The sequence below is a fragment of the Pelophylax lessonae genome (assembly GCF_965119305.1).
Source record: "Pelophylax lessonae genome assembly, chromosome: 10".
NCBI classification, from domain to species: domain Eukaryota; kingdom Metazoa; phylum Chordata; class Amphibia; order Anura; family Ranidae; genus Pelophylax; species Pelophylax lessonae.
In genome coordinates this window covers 95,051,920-95,070,417 of record NC_138777.1, presented here as the reverse complement: position 1 = coordinate 95,070,417, position 18,498 = coordinate 95,051,920, and the positions used below count along the sequence as shown (strand labels likewise).

The 18,498-nt window shown below is 42.0% G+C and overlaps 1 protein-coding gene across 1 annotated transcript in view; it reads left to right on the top strand.

The window, feature by feature from the left end:
- Window positions 1-6,697: 6,697 nt before the first annotated feature.
- Window positions 6,698-18,498, top strand: part of IRF7 (interferon regulatory factor 7) — a gene marked incomplete at its 5' end in the record, with an annotated part of 44,248 nt that continues 32,447 nt past the window's right edge. The window contains 5 exons of the mRNA XM_082270998.1: window positions 6,698-6,755; window positions 8,834-8,885; window positions 12,677-12,839; window positions 14,607-14,847; window positions 18,365-18,462. Coding sequence (XP_082127124.1) covers window positions 6,698-6,755; window positions 8,834-8,885; window positions 12,677-12,839; window positions 14,607-14,847; window positions 18,365-18,462 — 612 coding nt within the window. The remainder of the gene's footprint in view (window positions 6,756-8,833; window positions 8,886-12,676; window positions 12,840-14,606; window positions 14,848-18,364; window positions 18,463-18,498) is intronic.

The following is an 18,498-nucleotide window of genomic DNA, read 5'->3' as shown; positions in this document are numbered from 1 at the left end:
CTAGAATAAATCAAGCAAAAACTATGCAGTGCAAAGGCCTGCCTGATTGGGTGAAAATTAATTGGACAGGTTAGGTTGCTCATCATACTACATGGTTTTGGTTGAAACAAAAATTGATTGTACAAAGATTGTTTGGTCCAGTTGGAAGATGTACTGTGACCCTAGAGCCCTTTTTTTACACAGGCATCAGTGTTAAAGAGGTTGTAAACCCATTAAAATGTTTTATTTATTTTTTTTCAACCTTAAAGAGAAACACATAATGAGCTAGTATGCATTGCATACTAGCTCATTATGAAATACTTACCTTAGCCGCCCACTTACCTGTATGACGGGCGACATGTTCAGTCTTCCGGGATCGCGGCATCCGGCCATCTGATTGGCCGGAGCCGATGTGACGTCACTCCGCGGGAGCCGACGGTCACGGCACGGGGCTCTGAAGGAACGGCACCAGCGGCCGTTCCTTCAGAGTGCATGCGCCAGTGACGTCACTGGCTGCATGTAACGGTGCAAGTTTAGGAGATATTTACAGTACCTATAGGCAAGCCTTATCATAGGCTTACCTATAGGTAAAAGTTGCAGAGGAGGGTTTACTTCCTCTTTACCTGCCGCTCTGAAAAGTGATCCAACGAGGAACGCTTTTCAAAGGCAGCTGTAAAAAGGTTTGCAGGTGTTCAGATGGCAATACTGTCACTTCTCGAATGCCTCTTTTTTTTTTTTTAAGACGTAAAAAAGACGATTTTGCATGGTAGTAGCACACCACAACGGGGACTTCAATGGAAGAGTTTGACGGGTGGTATCACCCGATATGTCTCTGAAGTGTCCTCTTCATTCTTGTGGTTACAATGAGGAAGTGAATATGCGACTCATATTTCATATTTTCTGACATATCTTTAGAATAATGTAGTCATCCAATGTTTAGATAGAAGAAGAATAACAATCCCGTCTGTTTAGCTAGTGGGACTGTCCCACATCTATCCTGAGATAACCTCTTCACTACTCCTCCATTGCTTGTTTAGTCAATGAAAATAATGTCTTGGTTTCCTCCTATATAGTAAAGTGGAAGTTTAGACAGATATCACAGCCTAAGGCCCCTTTCACACTTATGCGTCGCAATTTCACAGCAATTTTGCGGCACGATTTTGACGCGACTTTGCCGCGATTTTGAAAGCTATGGCTCAAAACGAAATCAAATCGTGGCAAAGTAGTGCAGGAACTACTTTGAAGTCGGTGCGACTTCAAAATGCACTGATATGAATGGGGCTCATTGAAAATAATGGAAAACGACTTGTCATGCGATTTTGCGGTCCAAAATCGTGGGACAAGTCGCACAAGTGTAAAAGGGGCCTAAAGCTGGAAATACACTTTACAATCTGATTGTAAAATTCCCTTGTATTACATTAATAATGGTAGAGCTAAAGGGGGCTGTAGAATCAAGTCCTATTGTATATGGCAAGCCTAACACCAGCCAAAACAGTGAGGAGATCTCTACAGTGGAGACAAACTCAACATGACACGGGTTCTTAACTTTCTCAACTCTACTTTTAAACAAGGTTTTATTACACTGTGCCCCAATGGACGGATGTATACTTACTTCCTGGCTCAGTGGCTACACACAAAATGAAATCTCCCCAAAGGCTACAGAAAAAATAAACCTAACCCTTCCCCACTGTGGTCTCTATAAACAGCTTAGAGACCATGTTTACACCAATATAGAGGGAAGTGTAGGTAGCATTCCTTCAGTGTGTCAGCCATTGGGCAACTACTGGACCATATAGATCACCTACTGGCCCTATAGATCTTCTGGACTTAAAACTTTGTATGGATCCTATAGATTATGTAGCACCCTCCTAGGTAGGAGCTAGTGGGAGAGTATAGTTTTTGGCTCTGTCTGCCTATCAGAGGAGTAGCAGGGAAATCTCTATTGCTTTCTGCCTACCAGAGAGCAGGATCCATGAGTTAGGTCTGCTCAGTGTGTTCAGTGTGTGATTCATTGGGTCTAGATAGTGTTTTCACACTGGTCCAAAAGGGAGGTATGTCGGACAGTGGAAGGAAACCTGACTAATGAGTACACAGGCTTTGATACAGTCCCAGTGATTGGTAGAGACTGGCTGTCTCGGTGCATTAAGGAATACTGTATGAAAGCCAGGAGCACATGTGGTCTTTGGCTGGTGAGCAGAGTCCCAAAGGGAGGGTGGCAGCTGCCTCCTCCTCTGTAGCAGTGGCACGTCACAGGCAGTCGGCCTGGGGACCAGAGGAAAGGAACTGAACCCAGAGGACCAGGAGAACTGACTGGAGGGGTAGAGACACTGGAGAACCTAGAAAAACAGTATCATAAGTACAGGGGATTGTCTAGGGGCCTGACCTGAGGGGGGCCACCCCGGTGTAGGATAGTCATGGTACGGGTGTCAGTCTGTGGAGTGAAAGGGGATACTAGGCTGGTATCTCGAAGATAATCTACCTAACTAAGTCGTCTGAACAGAGACTTGACCTAAATTCATCAAGTGGCAAGGTGAATCTGCAGCCTAGCTGCATCTCCAGATAGGAGTCCTCATCCATTGTGAATAGTTCAATTTGGAGTATCCTGCTCTTCCCTTCTCCCATCCCTATTTAAAATAAAACAACTACATACCTCTGGACTGATCATTGACTGAGCCAAAGAAGTAAAGTGTTAATCTGTGAATGCCAATGTTGCTAAAGGTGACCCAAGGGGACCCAAGATTGTGTTATCTAGCAGTCCTCAAGGGGGCAGTGTTACAATTATCTACTGGACCCATAGATCCTATGAACCCTATAGATCATCTACTTGAGCTATAGACCCTGTGGACGCTATAGACGTATTGGATCTATAGATGTTGTGGACCCTCTAAAATAGGGGTAGGGAACCTATGGCTCGCGAGCCAGACGTGGCTCTTTTGATGGCTGCATCTGGCTCGCAGACAAATCTTTAATAAGGGGGGGGCGTGTCCGGACGTGAGCCGCGTCTACCACTCAGTCTAGTGCCATCCGCGTAGCTGTGCCCGGTGCCAATGAGATTTCTGCACCCATCGACGGTACACTTTGTGGGCTACCCACCGCCACCCTCAGTTCGTCTCTGGGTGACCGGATTGCCGCGCTACGAACCCAGCCGCCGGCTCATGTGCTGTGCATCTGAGGGCCTTGGCAATCACCGCCCGGTAAGGAGACCTGCCATCCGACAGACACAATCTCTTTCCCCTCTGACACCCTGGGGACCCGTGGGAGCTGCCTCTCACACCCACTTCTGAGACCTTCAGCGGCTGTCTGCCATTTTCTCAGGGCCTATACTCGCCTCCATCACAAGCAGGCCTGCAGGCGCTTCACCACTCCGGCCTCATTGTATACTTGCCTGCTCTGCTCTCTTCCCGTCAGGACTCCAGACACTTTCACATGGCTCCATCTACTCACTGTATAGCTGCGGCGCATGAATATGAATATTAAATAAAGGTTAGCGACCCCTGAAATATAGTGTATGGCTCTCACGAAATTGCATTTGAAAATATGTGGTGTTCAGGGCTCTCTCAGCCAAAAAGGTTCCCGACCCCTGCTCTAGATCATCTACTGGATCAAAAGATTTAATGGACCTACAGCTCTACTAGACATTGATTATCTACTGGATCTATAGATCTTGTGGAACCTTTAGTTCTTTTGGACCTATAGCTGTTGATGACCCTATAGTTCCTGGGCCTATAGATCTATCAGACCTATAGATTCCATGGACCATATAGATCTACTGGATCTTATAGATCATCTACTGCAGGGGTCTTCAAACTATGGCCCTCCAGTTGTTCAGGAACTACAATTCCCATCATGCCTAGCCATGTCTGTGAATGTCAGAGTTTTACAATGCCTAATGGGATGTGTAGTTCCGCAACAGCTGGAGGGCTGTAGTTGGAGGATCCCTGATCTACTGGAACTATAGCTCTAGTTAACCTATAGATTATCTTCTGGACCTATTGTTAATATGGAGCTTATAGATCTTGTGGAAACTATAGATATACTGGACCTATTGATCTACTGGACTTGTAGATCTTTTTGCCTCAGTGGATCCACTGGATCTTTTAGATCTATCAAACCTATAGATCTTGTGGACCTATAGATAATCTACAGGAACTATAGCTCATCTACAGGAACTATAGATCTAATGTACCCTATAGAATAGGTATTACCAAAATCTGGTATTTGCCAGAACAGAAGGTGAGTGGAAATTCCCAAAGGGGACACAAACACCAAGGAAAACACAGCATAGGTTTTCACCTTTCTTCGCTCGACCCAAAACTGCTGGGAAAATTTCTAGGTTGGAGCTGCACATTAACCTGGTAACATTAACTGCGACTAACTAAAACTAAGCTATTTTCAGTGGCCTGATCATGTAAATATAAAGCATGTTAAATAAGCATTTCCATACATTTGTTGGGTGAGTCCAGTCTGACACAGTGTATAAACAGTTTATTACCATGAACATCTAATACCATAGATTTTTACCACAGGGCTGCGGATTCATTGCCGGTTACTCATACACTTGGAAACCGTCCAGGTCTCGTGCCAAATTCAGACTCTTTTGATTTCCCAGAAGCGACAAATATTTCCGTTCCCTCTGTCAGAATACAAAAGGAGAATATGTGAACATATAGGGCTTTATTTATCAATGTTTTCACCCAAAATTCACACTACATTCATACAAGATTCACACAGTAATAATCTCCCACCACCCACGTAACCCTATAGCTGAAATGCCACAACGTTTTTGAGCAGCACAGGGATCATGTCCCCTACATGGGAATATTTAAATCCTATTCTGTAATGATCAAGTATTCTGTCTATGGACGATGGAGGTTTCTGTGGTGAGAACATGCTTACTGCACGTTCCCAGCAAAGAGGCTGAGCTGTCAAAGACAGCTCCCGGTCTGTACTAATGATCGATCGGTAACTGGTGGGAGCAGCTCCCAATCATATGGGCACTGTGAAAGCCAACCTTCTGCCCCCTGGGTGTACAAGCCCCAGTTCAAGGGAAAAATGTATGAATGTTGTGTCTCTTGGGTGAGAACATTGAAAAGTAGACCCCTACATATTCTTTTTGGTGCAGTTTAGAAAGCTTAGAATGAATAAAACTATAGTAAAGGCCTAGGCGCAGTGTATAGTTAGTACATCATTTTATAGACAATAAGTCCTTAAGGTAAAACTTTTTTCACTTTGGATATACTGTAATAAGGGAGGATTACAACCCCTGTCAACTTTATTTTTGCCATCTGTGTCCCAGTAGGGAGATTTTTCTTCACTTCCTGTTCCATAGCTAAACTAGGAAGTGAGAGAAAATCTCTCCTAAGTTGGTGAATCCCTGGTTGTCACCAGAACTAGTGTTTCCATTTGAAGATGTCCTCTACTGTGCTGGTGGCAACCCAAAATGTGGTATTTTTCTTTCACTTTCAGTATAATAGTTAACAAGACAAATAGAGAGGATGAATCTCCCTTATGGGGGCACAGATGGCAAAACTAAAATTGACAGGGGTTATAACCCTCCCTTACTCTATTCAAAACTAAAAAAGTTTTTTCTTTTAGCTATGGTTTACACATTTTAGGAATTTTTCATGCTATAGAAGTTGGTAGGATGGTGTACTCACACAATCAGAGTTCAGTGTCTGGAAGATGGTATTGAGATGGCGCAACGTATTTGAGCAGCACAGGGATCATACTTCTGTCAGTACCTGGGACTATTTGAATCTACTTATGCAAAAGCTGTTTCAAGCTTTTTGATCATCATCAATGCAGTGTGTGGAAACCATGGCTTCTGCGGAGTAGGGTTATAGATCCAACAAGGTTGTATAACAATACTGGATATGGTGAGAAAGGATCAAAAAGTCCTCGCCTTAATCAGTGCATTGCACAATAAAACCTTTTTCAAACAGGTTGTCTCACATTTCCTATTCTATCTTGTATCCCAAAAATAAGGTAATTATTCCTCATTTCAGGGCAATGGGATTTTAAGGGATCCGTCCACTGTTCTAAAAGGAGGGAGTAATGTTTTTATTATTTGGACATGTGATGGAAAGAGACATGTTTATTTTAATAAAAACATAAATTCCCATTATCGCTTATTCCCTCTATATAGGTATCCTAATTATCAGTAAAATGTACAAGTAATCATGTGATCATCTTGTAAAAGGGAGAATCTGGGAGTTTCTGAGATCTTTCCTTTAGTATGACTCTGTAATATTGATCAAGTATTCCTCACTACTACTAGCACACATTGATTCCATAGATCTGCTCCCATTCATGTTATCATTTAGTGAGGTGTAATGTGCAGTATAGCGCCACCTAGAGGACATTTATAGGCATTGTTCCAAAAAAAAGGGTGAATTTAGCTACACTTGGGCTAATTTACAAAAGGAGTTGAGAATCTTCACTGCAAAAATGGTGTGAACATTCAATTCAGTTATCCAAATATGTAAAAAGCACCTGCACGTGATGCATGTATTTCACGTATCTGCACTTATTTCCAGTGATCGGGAATTTGCTTTTCAGTACTAATCAAAGATAATATTTACACAAATTTTTTGAGTTAAGGTTCTCAACCCCTTAAAAGAGAAGTATGTGTTTAAAAAACAAGCATACATATCCACCTACATGGCTGCAATATTAATCATATGCTGTATCTGTCCCCCGCCACCTCTAAGACCGAGAAATGAGTGGTCAAAGACTGTTGAATGCTCAGTTCTCAGTCTTCAATGAGCAAAGAGCCGGTAACTGTGGAGGGAGCTGGAGCGGCTGGATCAGTCTACCAGCGGCCTGTTGAGAGGCTGAGCCAGCTGCTGGTCAGGCATCTGGGTGGATCCTGACGTTGTCGGGATCCCTGCAAAACCCAGACCAGCTGTGTGACGTCAGCTGACAGCGGGCTTTAGTTTTGACCTTACTACTTTAAGTAAATCAGTCTCACTAACATATCTAGATTTGATCACATTCACCTTTTGTCTATAATAAAGAATCTTCACTTTCAGTTTGGCAAGTGTGCATATCTTAAACAAGCAAGTGCAAATAATATGCAACTGCAAATCTCACTACAACCTGCATTTCTTATTGAAGAATGCCAGAATCTAAATGTTGATAAGCATTTGATAGAGAAAAAAAGAAGCCTTTATTGAGAAAATATACAGGCGAATGAAAATGGGAATCTTGTTTTTTAAATGTCGGGTGATGTAACAAACATTTGACAGCCAAGATGTAGCAAATAAAAATCGTGAGTGTCCGCACTGCTTTTTGTAAACTACCCACTATAGCTCCTCAAAATCACTTAAACTGTAGTAAAGTGCTCTGTGCAATAAATGAGTGACCAAGTGCAGCTAAATACATATACAAAAAATGTCCACAGATAAATAAGTTCATAAAATGCTGCTGTGAAAATTCAAAAAAAGTGCTATGGTGCTCCAATACAAAGTGCTCAAACCGTGCTTCGCTTGCTCCGTGCTCCCATGATGTGTCCCCACTCACCGGAACAAATTAAATCAAGGCTTGTATCCTGTAAATCTCACTCCAGTGTAGATCTGAGCCGAAATCAAGAAGAAACTGTGCCGAACTGCTATGCCTTTATGTCTCCTGTATACTCCTCCATGGTGACACATATAAGGAAAAGACTCTCCATAGTGAAATAAGTTTTGAACGCTTTATTTAAGAAAAAATATCCACTTACACATAAAATAGCATGTATCCTCTTAGCGGCACGGTGGTTACTGCAGAGTGCGGCCTGCGTTCCACCGGCCGAAAATTACGTAGTAAGCTCGTACCTCGCTAGCGTGTTTCGTCCTCCCACTAGGCGTCATTTGTAGCTGAGCTGAGCAACAGATGACGCCTAGTGGGAGGCGCCTAATGGGAGGGCGAAACACGTCTAGCGAGGTACGAGGGTACTACGTAATTTCTGGCCAGTGGAACGCACGCTGCACTCTGTAGTAACCACCGCGCCGCTAAGAGGATACATGCTATTTTATGTGTAAGTGGATATTTTTTCTTAAATAAAGCATTCAAAACTTCTTTCACTATGGAGAGTCTTTTCCTTATATGTGTCACCATGGAGGAGTATACAGGAGACATAAAGGCATAGCAGTTCGGCACAGTTTCTTCTTGGTTGCGGCTCAGATCTACACTGGAGTGGGATTTACAGGATACAAGCCTTGATTTAAGTTGTTCTGGTGAGTGGGGACACATCAGGGTAGCACGGAGCAAGCAAGCACGATCTGAGCACTTTGTATTGGAGCACCAAAGCACTTTTTTTGGATTTTCACAGCAGCATTTTATAAACTTTTTTATCTGTGGACATTTTTTGTATATGTATTCAGCTGCACTTGGTCACTCATTTATTGCACAGAGCACTTTACTACTGTTTAAGTGATTTTGAGGAGATATAGTGGGTAGTTTACAAAGCAGCACTGACACTCACGATTTTTATTATTTAAAGGCATACACACCTTTTTGTCAGCAGCAGCTTTTTCATTTATTTATATGATATTGCACATATTTATCACATACTTAACACTCTTTTAAGGATCACAAGTAAATTATATATATTTGGTCCATAAGCGCGAGGTTTCCCCCCTTTTTTCCAAGATGTAGCAAATGCTCAGCGTATTCTGCCATAAGCCCCTACGTGTGTTACATATATACTGTTTGTATACTGTTTTTTGCAGTCAAATTATACCGAGCAGCATTGCGTACCCAAATAGGCATCCATTGCATCCCCTCTATGGCTAATATCATTACAGTTTTAAATTAAAATGTTTTTGCTCTGTGCTATGCTTGTAATTATGTATGTTTCTTCTTTTATATCCAGTAGGCTTACACATACATTTGTATTTTTGGGAAAAAGCAACAATGCCAGTAAGGTGAGACATATTGAAGAACTCCAGTAAGAATTCTGCAAGCATTCAAGTATAGTATGACCTCTACCGAATTTCTTAAAGCTGAACTCCAAGCAAATGGCTAAACACACAGATGAAATACATATATGAGGGTGGTTTTACCTGCCACGGGATTAGAATTTCTGCCCATCCACTTCTTAGATTTACACAGCTTTACCACAAAGCACAGCATTGGCTGAAAGGGTATGTGAGGGGTTTTGAGACTTTAAATGAGGCCCATGACATACTATAGTCATAAGCCTCCATCCCTAAATCTGAAGTTTAAGAGGAAAAGGTTATGGACTTTAAATGAAGCGTGTGACATATAGCTAGTAAAGTGGTCAAATGCATGATAGCACATTGATTCTTTCATTTCATATACAGATATCATGATGGCATATTATCATTATAATTCATACATATATACAGATGTCATGAATAACACATTGCAGTATAAAGTAAAATTATTGTGGACTGGCTTGTAATCCATATCATAAAATAAATAATAATATCATTAATGATTGCAGAAAGTTCATAATAATCGAAGCTGTAAATGTTCTTAGCTCGAATAAACGAATGCAGCTGCCACATATATGGACTTGTAGGATATATATATATATAGCTCACCATGGTCGACCTAAGAAGTTGAGTGCTCGTGCTCAGCTTCATATGCAGAGGTTGTCTTTGGGAAATAGACGTATGAGTGTTGCCATCATAGCTGCAGGGATTTAAAGGATGGGCCGTCAACCTGTCAGTGCTCAGACCATACGCCGCACACTACATCAAATTGGTCTGCATGGCTGTAGTCTCAGAAGGAAGCCTCTTCTAAAGATGATGCACAAGAAAGCCTGCAAAACAGTTTGCTAAAGACAAGCAGACTAGGGACATAGATTACTGGAACCATGTCCTGTGGGCTGATGAGACCAACATAAACTTATTTGGTGCAGATGGTGTCAAGCGTGGGTGGCGGCAACCAGGTGAGGAGTACAAAGACAAGTGTGTCTTGCCTACAGTCAAGAATGGTGGTGGGAGTGTCATGGTCTGGGGCTGTATGAGTGCTGCCGACACTGAGGGAGCTACAGTTCATTGAGGGAACCATGAATGCCAACATGTACTGTGACATACTGAAGCAGAGCATGATCCCCTCCCTTCTGAGACTGGGCCGCAGGGCAGTATTCCAACATGATAACGACCTCAAACACACCTCCAAGATGACCACTGCCTTGCTAAAGAAGCTGAGGGTAAGGGTAACGGACTGGCCAAGCATGTCTCCAGACCTAAACAGTATTGAGCATCTGTGGGGCATCCTTAGAAGGAAGGTGGAGGAGCGCAAAGTCTCTAACATCCACCAGCTCCGTTATGTCGTCATGAAGGAGTGGAAGAGGACTCCAGTGGCAACCTGTGCAGCTCTGGTGAACTCCATGCCCAAGAGGGTTAAGGCAGTGCTGGAAAATATGGGTGGCCACACAAAGTTTTTACACTTTGGACCCAATTTGGACATTTCGCTTAGGGGTGTACTCACTTTTGTTGCCAGTGGTTTAGACATTAATGGCTGTGTGTTGAGTTCTTTTGAGGGACAGCAAATTTACATTGTTATACAAGCTGTACACTCACTACTTTACATTGTAGCAAAGTTTAATTTCTTCAGTGTTGTCACATGAAAAGATATAATAAAATATTTACAAAAATGTGAGGGGTGTACTCACTTTTGTGAGATACTGTATATACACAGTATCTCACAAAAGTGAGTACACACCTCACGTTTTTTGTAAATATTTAAATAAATCTTTTCATGTGACAACACTGCAGAAATAACACTTTGTTACAATGTAAAGTAGTGAGTGTACAGCTTGTATAACAGTGTAAATTTGCTCTCCCCTCAAAATAACTCAACACACAGCCATTAGTGTTTAAACCACTGGCAACAAAAGTGAGTACACCCCTAAGTTAAAATGTCCAAATTGGGCCCAAAGTGTCAATATTTTGTGTGCCCACCCATATTTTCCAGCACTGCCTTAACCCTCTTGGGCATGGAGTTCACCAGAGCTTCACAGGTTACCACTGGAGTCCTCTTTCACTTCTGCATGACGACATCACGGAGCTGGTGGATGTTAGAGACCTTGCGCTCCTCCACCTCCTGTTTGAGGATGCCCCACAGATACTCAATAGGGTTTAGGCTTGGAGACATGCTTGGCAAGTCCATCACCTTTACCCTCAGTTTCTTTAGCAAGGCAGTGGTCATCTTGGAGGTGTGTTTGGGGTCGTTATCATATTGGAATATTGCCCTGCGGCCCAGTCTCCGAAGGGAAGGGATCATGCTCTGCTTTCGTATGTCTAAGTACATGTTGGCATTCATGGTTCCCTCAATGAACTGTAGCTCCCCAGTGCCAGCAGCACTCATGCAGCCCCAGACCATGACACTCCCACCACCATGCTTGACTGTAGGCAAGTAACACTTGTCTTTGTACTCCTCCCCTCGTTGCCACCACACACGCTTGACACCATCTGAACCAAATAAGTTTATGTTGGTCTCATCAGACCACAGGACATGGTTCCAGTAATTCATGCCCTTAGTCTGCTTGTCTTCAGCAAACTGTTTGCAGGCTTTCTTGTGCATCTTCTTTAGAAAAGGCTTCCTTCTGGGACGACAGCCATGCAGACCAATTTGATGCAGTGTGTGGCGTATGGTCTGAAAACTGACAGGCTGAATCCCCACCCCTTCAACCTCTGCAGCAATGCTGGCAGCACTCATACGTCTATTTCCCCAAGACAACCTATGGATATGAAGCTGAGCACGTGCACTCAACTCCTTTGGTTGATCATGGCGAGGCCTGTTCTCAGTGGAACCTGTCCTGTTTAAATGCTGTATGGTCCTGGCCACCATGCTGCAGCTCAGTTTCAGGGTCTTGCCAATCTTCTTATAGCCTAGGCCATCTTTATGTAGAGCAACAATTCTTTTTTCCAGATCCTGAGAGAGTTAGGTGCCATGTTGAACTTCCAGTGACCAGTATGAGAGAGTGAGAGCGATAACACTAAATTTAACACACCTGCTCCTCATTCACACCTGGGACCTTGTCACACTAATGAGTCACATGACACCGGGGAAGGAAAATGGCTAATTGGGCCCAATTTAGACATTCTCACTAAGGCCCTTTTCACACGGGCATTCCGATCCAGTCCGCCTGTCAGTTTTTCAGGCAGAACCTGATCGGATGCTCTATGTACCTCTATCTATGTCTGCTGACACCCATTGCTATCTGATCCGATCCTGTCCGTGAAATCCAGACGGATGGAAACCCTATTTTCCATCCGTCTTGAGGATCGGATGAAAACAGACAGGCGGTCTGTTTTCATCCGATCTCCCATAGAGGCGAGCGAAGCTCTGACAGCTCCGTCTCTGCAAAGTGAGCAGGGACGGAGCTGTCATCCGCCTGCTCAGCGGGGATCGAGTCCAACTAGCGCACCGCTCGTGGGAAAGGACCCTTAGGGGTGTACTCACTTTTGTTGCAAGCGTTTTAGACATTAATGGCTGTGTGTTGAGCTATTTTGAGGGGACAGCAAATTTACACTGTTATACAAGCTGTACACTCACTACTTTACATTGTAGCAAAGTCTCATTTCTTCAGTGTTGTCACATGAAAAGATATACCTGTAATAAAATATTTACAAAAATGTGAGGGGTGTACTCACTTTTGTGAAATACTTTATATAGATAGATATACATACACACTATACTGTATAAATAATATAATGATAACCGCTGTATTTTACCATAGGTGCCACAATAAAGAACTCTTTGGTCCCTGGCTACTCCGTCAGATTAACCATAACCAATATGAAGGGGTTTTTTGGTTGAATGAAGACCGCACACTCTTCCGCTTGCCCTGGAAGCACCTAAACATAAGAAAAGTTGATGAAAAGGATTATGCAATATTCAAGGCAGGTAGCAGTATGAGCAGTGATGTATTTAGGTTTTGTGCTGCCCTAGGCCTGACTAAACATGTGCACCCCCTAATTTAAATATGACCCCCCCTTCCTATAAAGGCCACACCCCTTCCTGTTTATGACCCACCCTGTCATCTGTAAACCACAGACCATAACAAGAGTCTATCAGTGTCCATCAGCATAGCTTCATCAGTTCCCATAAGTTCAGCCTTATTAGTGCTGCCTCTTTACTGCCCATCAGTGCAGCATATCAGTGTGGTCTCATTAGTGGTCACCAGTGCAGCCTTATCAGTGCCTATTAGTACAGCCTTATGTCACAGGATTAGTAAGATTACTCTGTTAAGATATTTGGACTTGTGTTTGCTACCACTGATTGTAATTATAGGATTATTTCACTTATGTGTATAATAAATAGGAAGTCCTTAGACATTATACAAATAATGAAATATTTTTTTTGCTGCCCCCCTGCAAAGTGCCGCCCTAGGCCTGGGCCTTGTTGGCCTAGGCCAAGATACAGCACTGAGTATGAGACACTAGTATTTTGGGTTTTGCTCAATATCTATGTAAACACAACTTGCATTTAGCTCTTTGTCCATTTAGGGGAAAAAAAAAAACATTTTTGTATGATCATTAATTTAAGGCCATTGGAAAAAAAAAATTAAGCCCATATTTCCCCCAGCCCACATAAAAAAGATGAAGCATGCATGCTAATGCAATTGTTCTGCTTCTAAAATGGCATCAGTTAGGCCAATATCTTGGAGCCCCTTCAATTGCATATAGAATATTATCGTGTGCAGTATTTTGTGCGCTAATATGCATTGCGATATAGCAATCCAATTATTTAGGCCCAGTTAACACTGTTGTGCCACGTTACTGGCATTAACGTACGTTGCATTAGGGAAGCCCATTCATTTAATGCACCAAAAAAAGTGCATGCAGCAATTCAACAGTGTAGTGCAGAAAATTGTAATGTTGCGTGTTGAACCTGCATGTTTACACCCGCTATTACACATTACTCCAATGTATGGCAACATATAATTCACAATGCAGTGTGTTGTGGTCCCATTCATTTTGATTTAGTGGAGAAGTGCAATTAATTTCTATGCGTTGACAATCCAGTTCCACAATTCCAAGTTTGTGGAAAAATGCGCCCCTCACTTGCCACTGTATATTCTCCTCTGACCCCCTATGTCACTAATGTGTCTGGCAATGACTTGGGGTCAGCGGTAGGAATCACAGTGGCCAGCAGAGGGAACCATTATTCGCTCAGCCTAGGTTGTTGACTTAAGCCTCGTACACACGCAATGATTGTTGGCCGTGAATTTTCGGCCAACGTCCGATCGGCTGATTATCGGCTTGTTAGTATGCTGATTCCGACAACCGACTGCGACTTTTCGGCCGAACAAAATCTGGTGTGCATGCTATAACATTTTTGTTGGCCGTCAACAGAACGGCCGATTTTCCATCAGTCAGTACAGATTTCGGCAGACAAAAATCAGATGAGCAAGACTGGGCATGCTCAGAGAAGAAAAGACACACGGAAAGTAAACCAGAACATGACATCACTTCTGAAGTTGGTTGTTGTTGGCCGAGAAAATTTGTGTGCAGTCTAGAGCACTTTTCAACCAACACAACAACACTGGACAAAAGACGGCCGATCGGTCGGCCAACTATCGTTGCGTGTGTACGAGGCTTTAGGCTACACAAGTTCATTCTTGATTGCCCTCTTTCTAATGTCACTCATTTTTTCCCATTTTGCAGGCATGGGCTATTCAGAGTGGGAAGTATAATCCAGTCTCTGAGGACCTACCTACTTATAAAACCAACTTTCGCTGTGCATTAAAGGCTGTCCACTACAGAGACCAGGGGGAAATGTTCACTAAAGTTATAGATAATTCAAGTGATCCACATGATCCCCACAAGATATTCAGGTTCAATGGTGTCCATGATGATTCTCCCACAGCTGTAGAACCTTCTGCTGTATCTGATTTAGCCACTGAAGGTATGTTTGCTTTACAAAAGCATTCCAGGGGAAGCATCTTATACTGTGTATTATATATATTTTCAGTGTGTCGATGTTATATACAGTATGTATTATATGGCTTCTATATAGTAGAGAAAATAGGAGGAACACAATCATTAATAATAAGCTCAAATGTGAAGTAAGGATTACCTATAGCGCTTGCTTAAAAAGTAATAATTGTAATGTTTAAAAATTATAAATTGTGTATAAACCCCGTGATCTGATGCAAATGGTATATAAAATTATAAATATACTTAAATAAGATTGAAATAATTAATAAATATGATAATAGATACAATAAAATACAAGTTAATATATAGTGCAGAAATTAAGTGTTCTCATAAGGTTTCCTTAAAGTTCATGTGCAAAACAAGCTCATGTGCATAAAAGTTTATAATAATGTGACTTATTGGTGATGAAAGTTCAAAATAAAGTGCACAGTGAATAGTGCTTGGTGCTTCGTAATAGGTTATTCCACTCTCTCCCTGGTGTCCCTCCTTGTGTTCCACCGTGATAAGATAGATGAATTTCACACTCATCGGATTGCGTGGGTCCTATGTGCCTTATAACACTAGGACGATATGAGCTTTAGTGACCCCCCAGGGTCGGGATGCGTTCCCTCCAGACCTCTGAAGACATCTAGCCAATGACGAAATGCGTTAGATTGGACGCACATCGTGACGTCACATGAGCTCGGTGGAACACAAGCCGGAAGTGGCGCTCTCCACATCGTAGCTCACACGTGCGATGGCGTTTTATTGGATTTTTCCTGATTTCACTTGTTTTATTTTATTATTTGGACTTTGTTATGGATTATCTGGATTGTGTGCAATAAAAATATCAGTTTTAAATAACGGTACTGCACTATCTGGACCTTTCCTTCTTTATACATCCCTTGCTGGAGGTGGATGACAGGAGGGGCGTTGCTGCAGGAAAAGGTACCTGTCTGGAGGGAACACATCCCGACCCTGGGGGGTCACTAAAGCTCGTATGGTCCTAGTGTCATAAGGCACATAGGACCCACGCAATCCGGTGAGTGTGAAATTCATCTATCTTATCACGATGGAACACAAGGAGGGACACCAGGGAGAGAGTGGAATAACCTATTACGAAGCACCAAGCACTATTCACTGTGCACTTTATTTTGAACTTTCATCACCAAGAAGTCACATTATTATAAACTTTTATGCACATGAGCCTGTTTTGCACATGAACTTTAAGGAAACCTTATGAGAACACTGCACTATATATTAACTTGTATTTTATTGTATCTATTATCATATTTATTAATTATTGCAATCTTATTTAAGTATATTTATAATTTTATATACCATTTGCATCAGATCACGGGGTTTATGCACAATTTATCATTTTTAAACATTACAATTATTACTTTTTAAGCAAGCGCTATAGGTAATCCTATATAAACTGATTACTTCACATTTGAGCACTCGCACTTTACTATAGCAGCTGCAAATCACATTCATTCATTTGATTAGTTATTTATAATTTTTTTAGGTTTCTTTACTTTGTATATTTTACTCTTCACAGTAATAATAAGCTACTGTATACCCAGAAGTGATCCACACAACATATTCCTCACTGATGAGGCCTAATATTGCCAAGACTTGTCCATATATCAAAGTAATAATCACACTCAAGGGGTGTTTATAAATCAGCAAATCTTACATTTACACAATATTCAATGCAGGTGAATGTCCCTGGTGCATATGTTTAAATGATGTGATTAACTACTGGTAAATGTTTGGTGAAAGTCACATTCACTACTTTATAAGTATTCCCATAGCTAATACAAAAATCTTCTTAGTTATATCCATTTTACCACAGCCCCTTGTACAATTCATGGTGCCTTCAGCCTGTTCTCAAAGCCAAGCTTTTTCAAATGGACCCTGTGTCATTAGTACTCAGAAGGCATCACCATTCTTGAAACTGGAGACAAAAGATAGGCAAGAATGGATGGAAATGTGGCTGGTTCAGCAGGGACTGGACAAATTTCCATTCATGTGTGGCCACTGCAGTTGACCAGAAGTTGATCTACTGATTGACTTCTGTTTAACTGCACTGTTGGAGAAAAGCCACTTGATCAGCTGTTTCAGCCAATGGCTGCAGTACTGATCTGTGTATTCTGACGATTGGACGAGGGGTGATTCTGCCTGCTGTCAGAATACAATAGTGCAGTGGAGAGGACTCCCCCATCCTCCTCAGATGTGTGGATGGGGAAATCCAGCTTACATTTTAAGTAATTATACCTGATATACCTGGTTTTAAAGCATATATAACCCCAATCTTAATTTGTTAATGTTCTTTCAAAAGTCATTTTCAATATTTCTAAATATGAAGGTTTTTTTTTTAAATAAAGCCTGGTGATCCTGCCATGAAGGTACTTGTTTAGGCACTTTCTTTTATACAGTAACAAATATTCCGTCCCTTTCTCCCAATTGTGCCTCTGCGTTGTGAAACTCTGAGGCTCGGTTCACACTTATGCAATGCGGGAAGGCTGCGAATTCGCAGCCTGTTCCCGCATCGCAAACGCACCCTTGGCAGTTCACACTGCCATATGCGATACGCTGGGGGTGTCAATGTAATGTTAACGACACCCCCAGTTTGATCGCATATCGCAGTGCGATCTTACAGTTCGCACAGGATCGGATCGCACAAGTGTGAACCACTGTGCGATCCGATCCTGATGCGGCTCAAAAAAAGGGTCACGTGCGACTTTACTGCGGGTGCAGTGCGAATTTAGCCATACAAAGTGTATAGCTGAATTCGCACTGCACAGCCGATCACATGTAATGAAGGAGCAGTGCGCTCCGATATTATATGCGATCGCCGCAGCCGCACATATGTGAACCGGCACTGATGCAGGTTTCTGATGGAGACTACAAGTTTACACACATTTCTTCAAGCATGGTCCAGTCACCATCAGAAAACCTGCCCTGTTAAATGTCATCATGCAGCCATTGCTGGAGTATATTTATGTAGACAGGTGATGGTTGTAGGAAATCACCAGCACTGAGATGCAACAAAGGATAAAAACTGTGAAAATACATCTGTTAGTAAACTCTCCATGATACCCCACAGCTAACGATCAACTTCTGTATAACCAGCCTGTCGGCTTTTTTCTGATTTATCAGTGCCGCTGGCCATATCTGGCAGCAATGGTCAGTGTATTCTGATGGAGGGGACCTTTCCTCACTGTCAGAATACAAAGGCCACATCAAATGCATGAATGGGGAAATTGGGTCTTTAAGACTGGTAAGCTGCAATCAGTTTTTCGTTCTTTGGTTTAAATAAAGCGCGTTTTATTTTTTAACCAATAATTTTTTATTGAAAAAGAACAAGTCATACAGAGTAGAACTGTAAACATCAACAGCAAATTCAGTCATAAATTGACCATAGTACAAAATGTAACAATAGTACAAATGAAGCAATGATGAAGCACGTTTTAAAACTTTTTTTTTTTTTTTTTTAACAGTTGGAAATTTTCTTAATGAGATGCATGATGAAGACTACAGACTACGTATAAGCCCAGATGTTGAGCGTTCCACCCCATTTATCAACATACAAGGATCGGTGAGTTCTGGCCAGCAATAAATTGGATGCAATAAA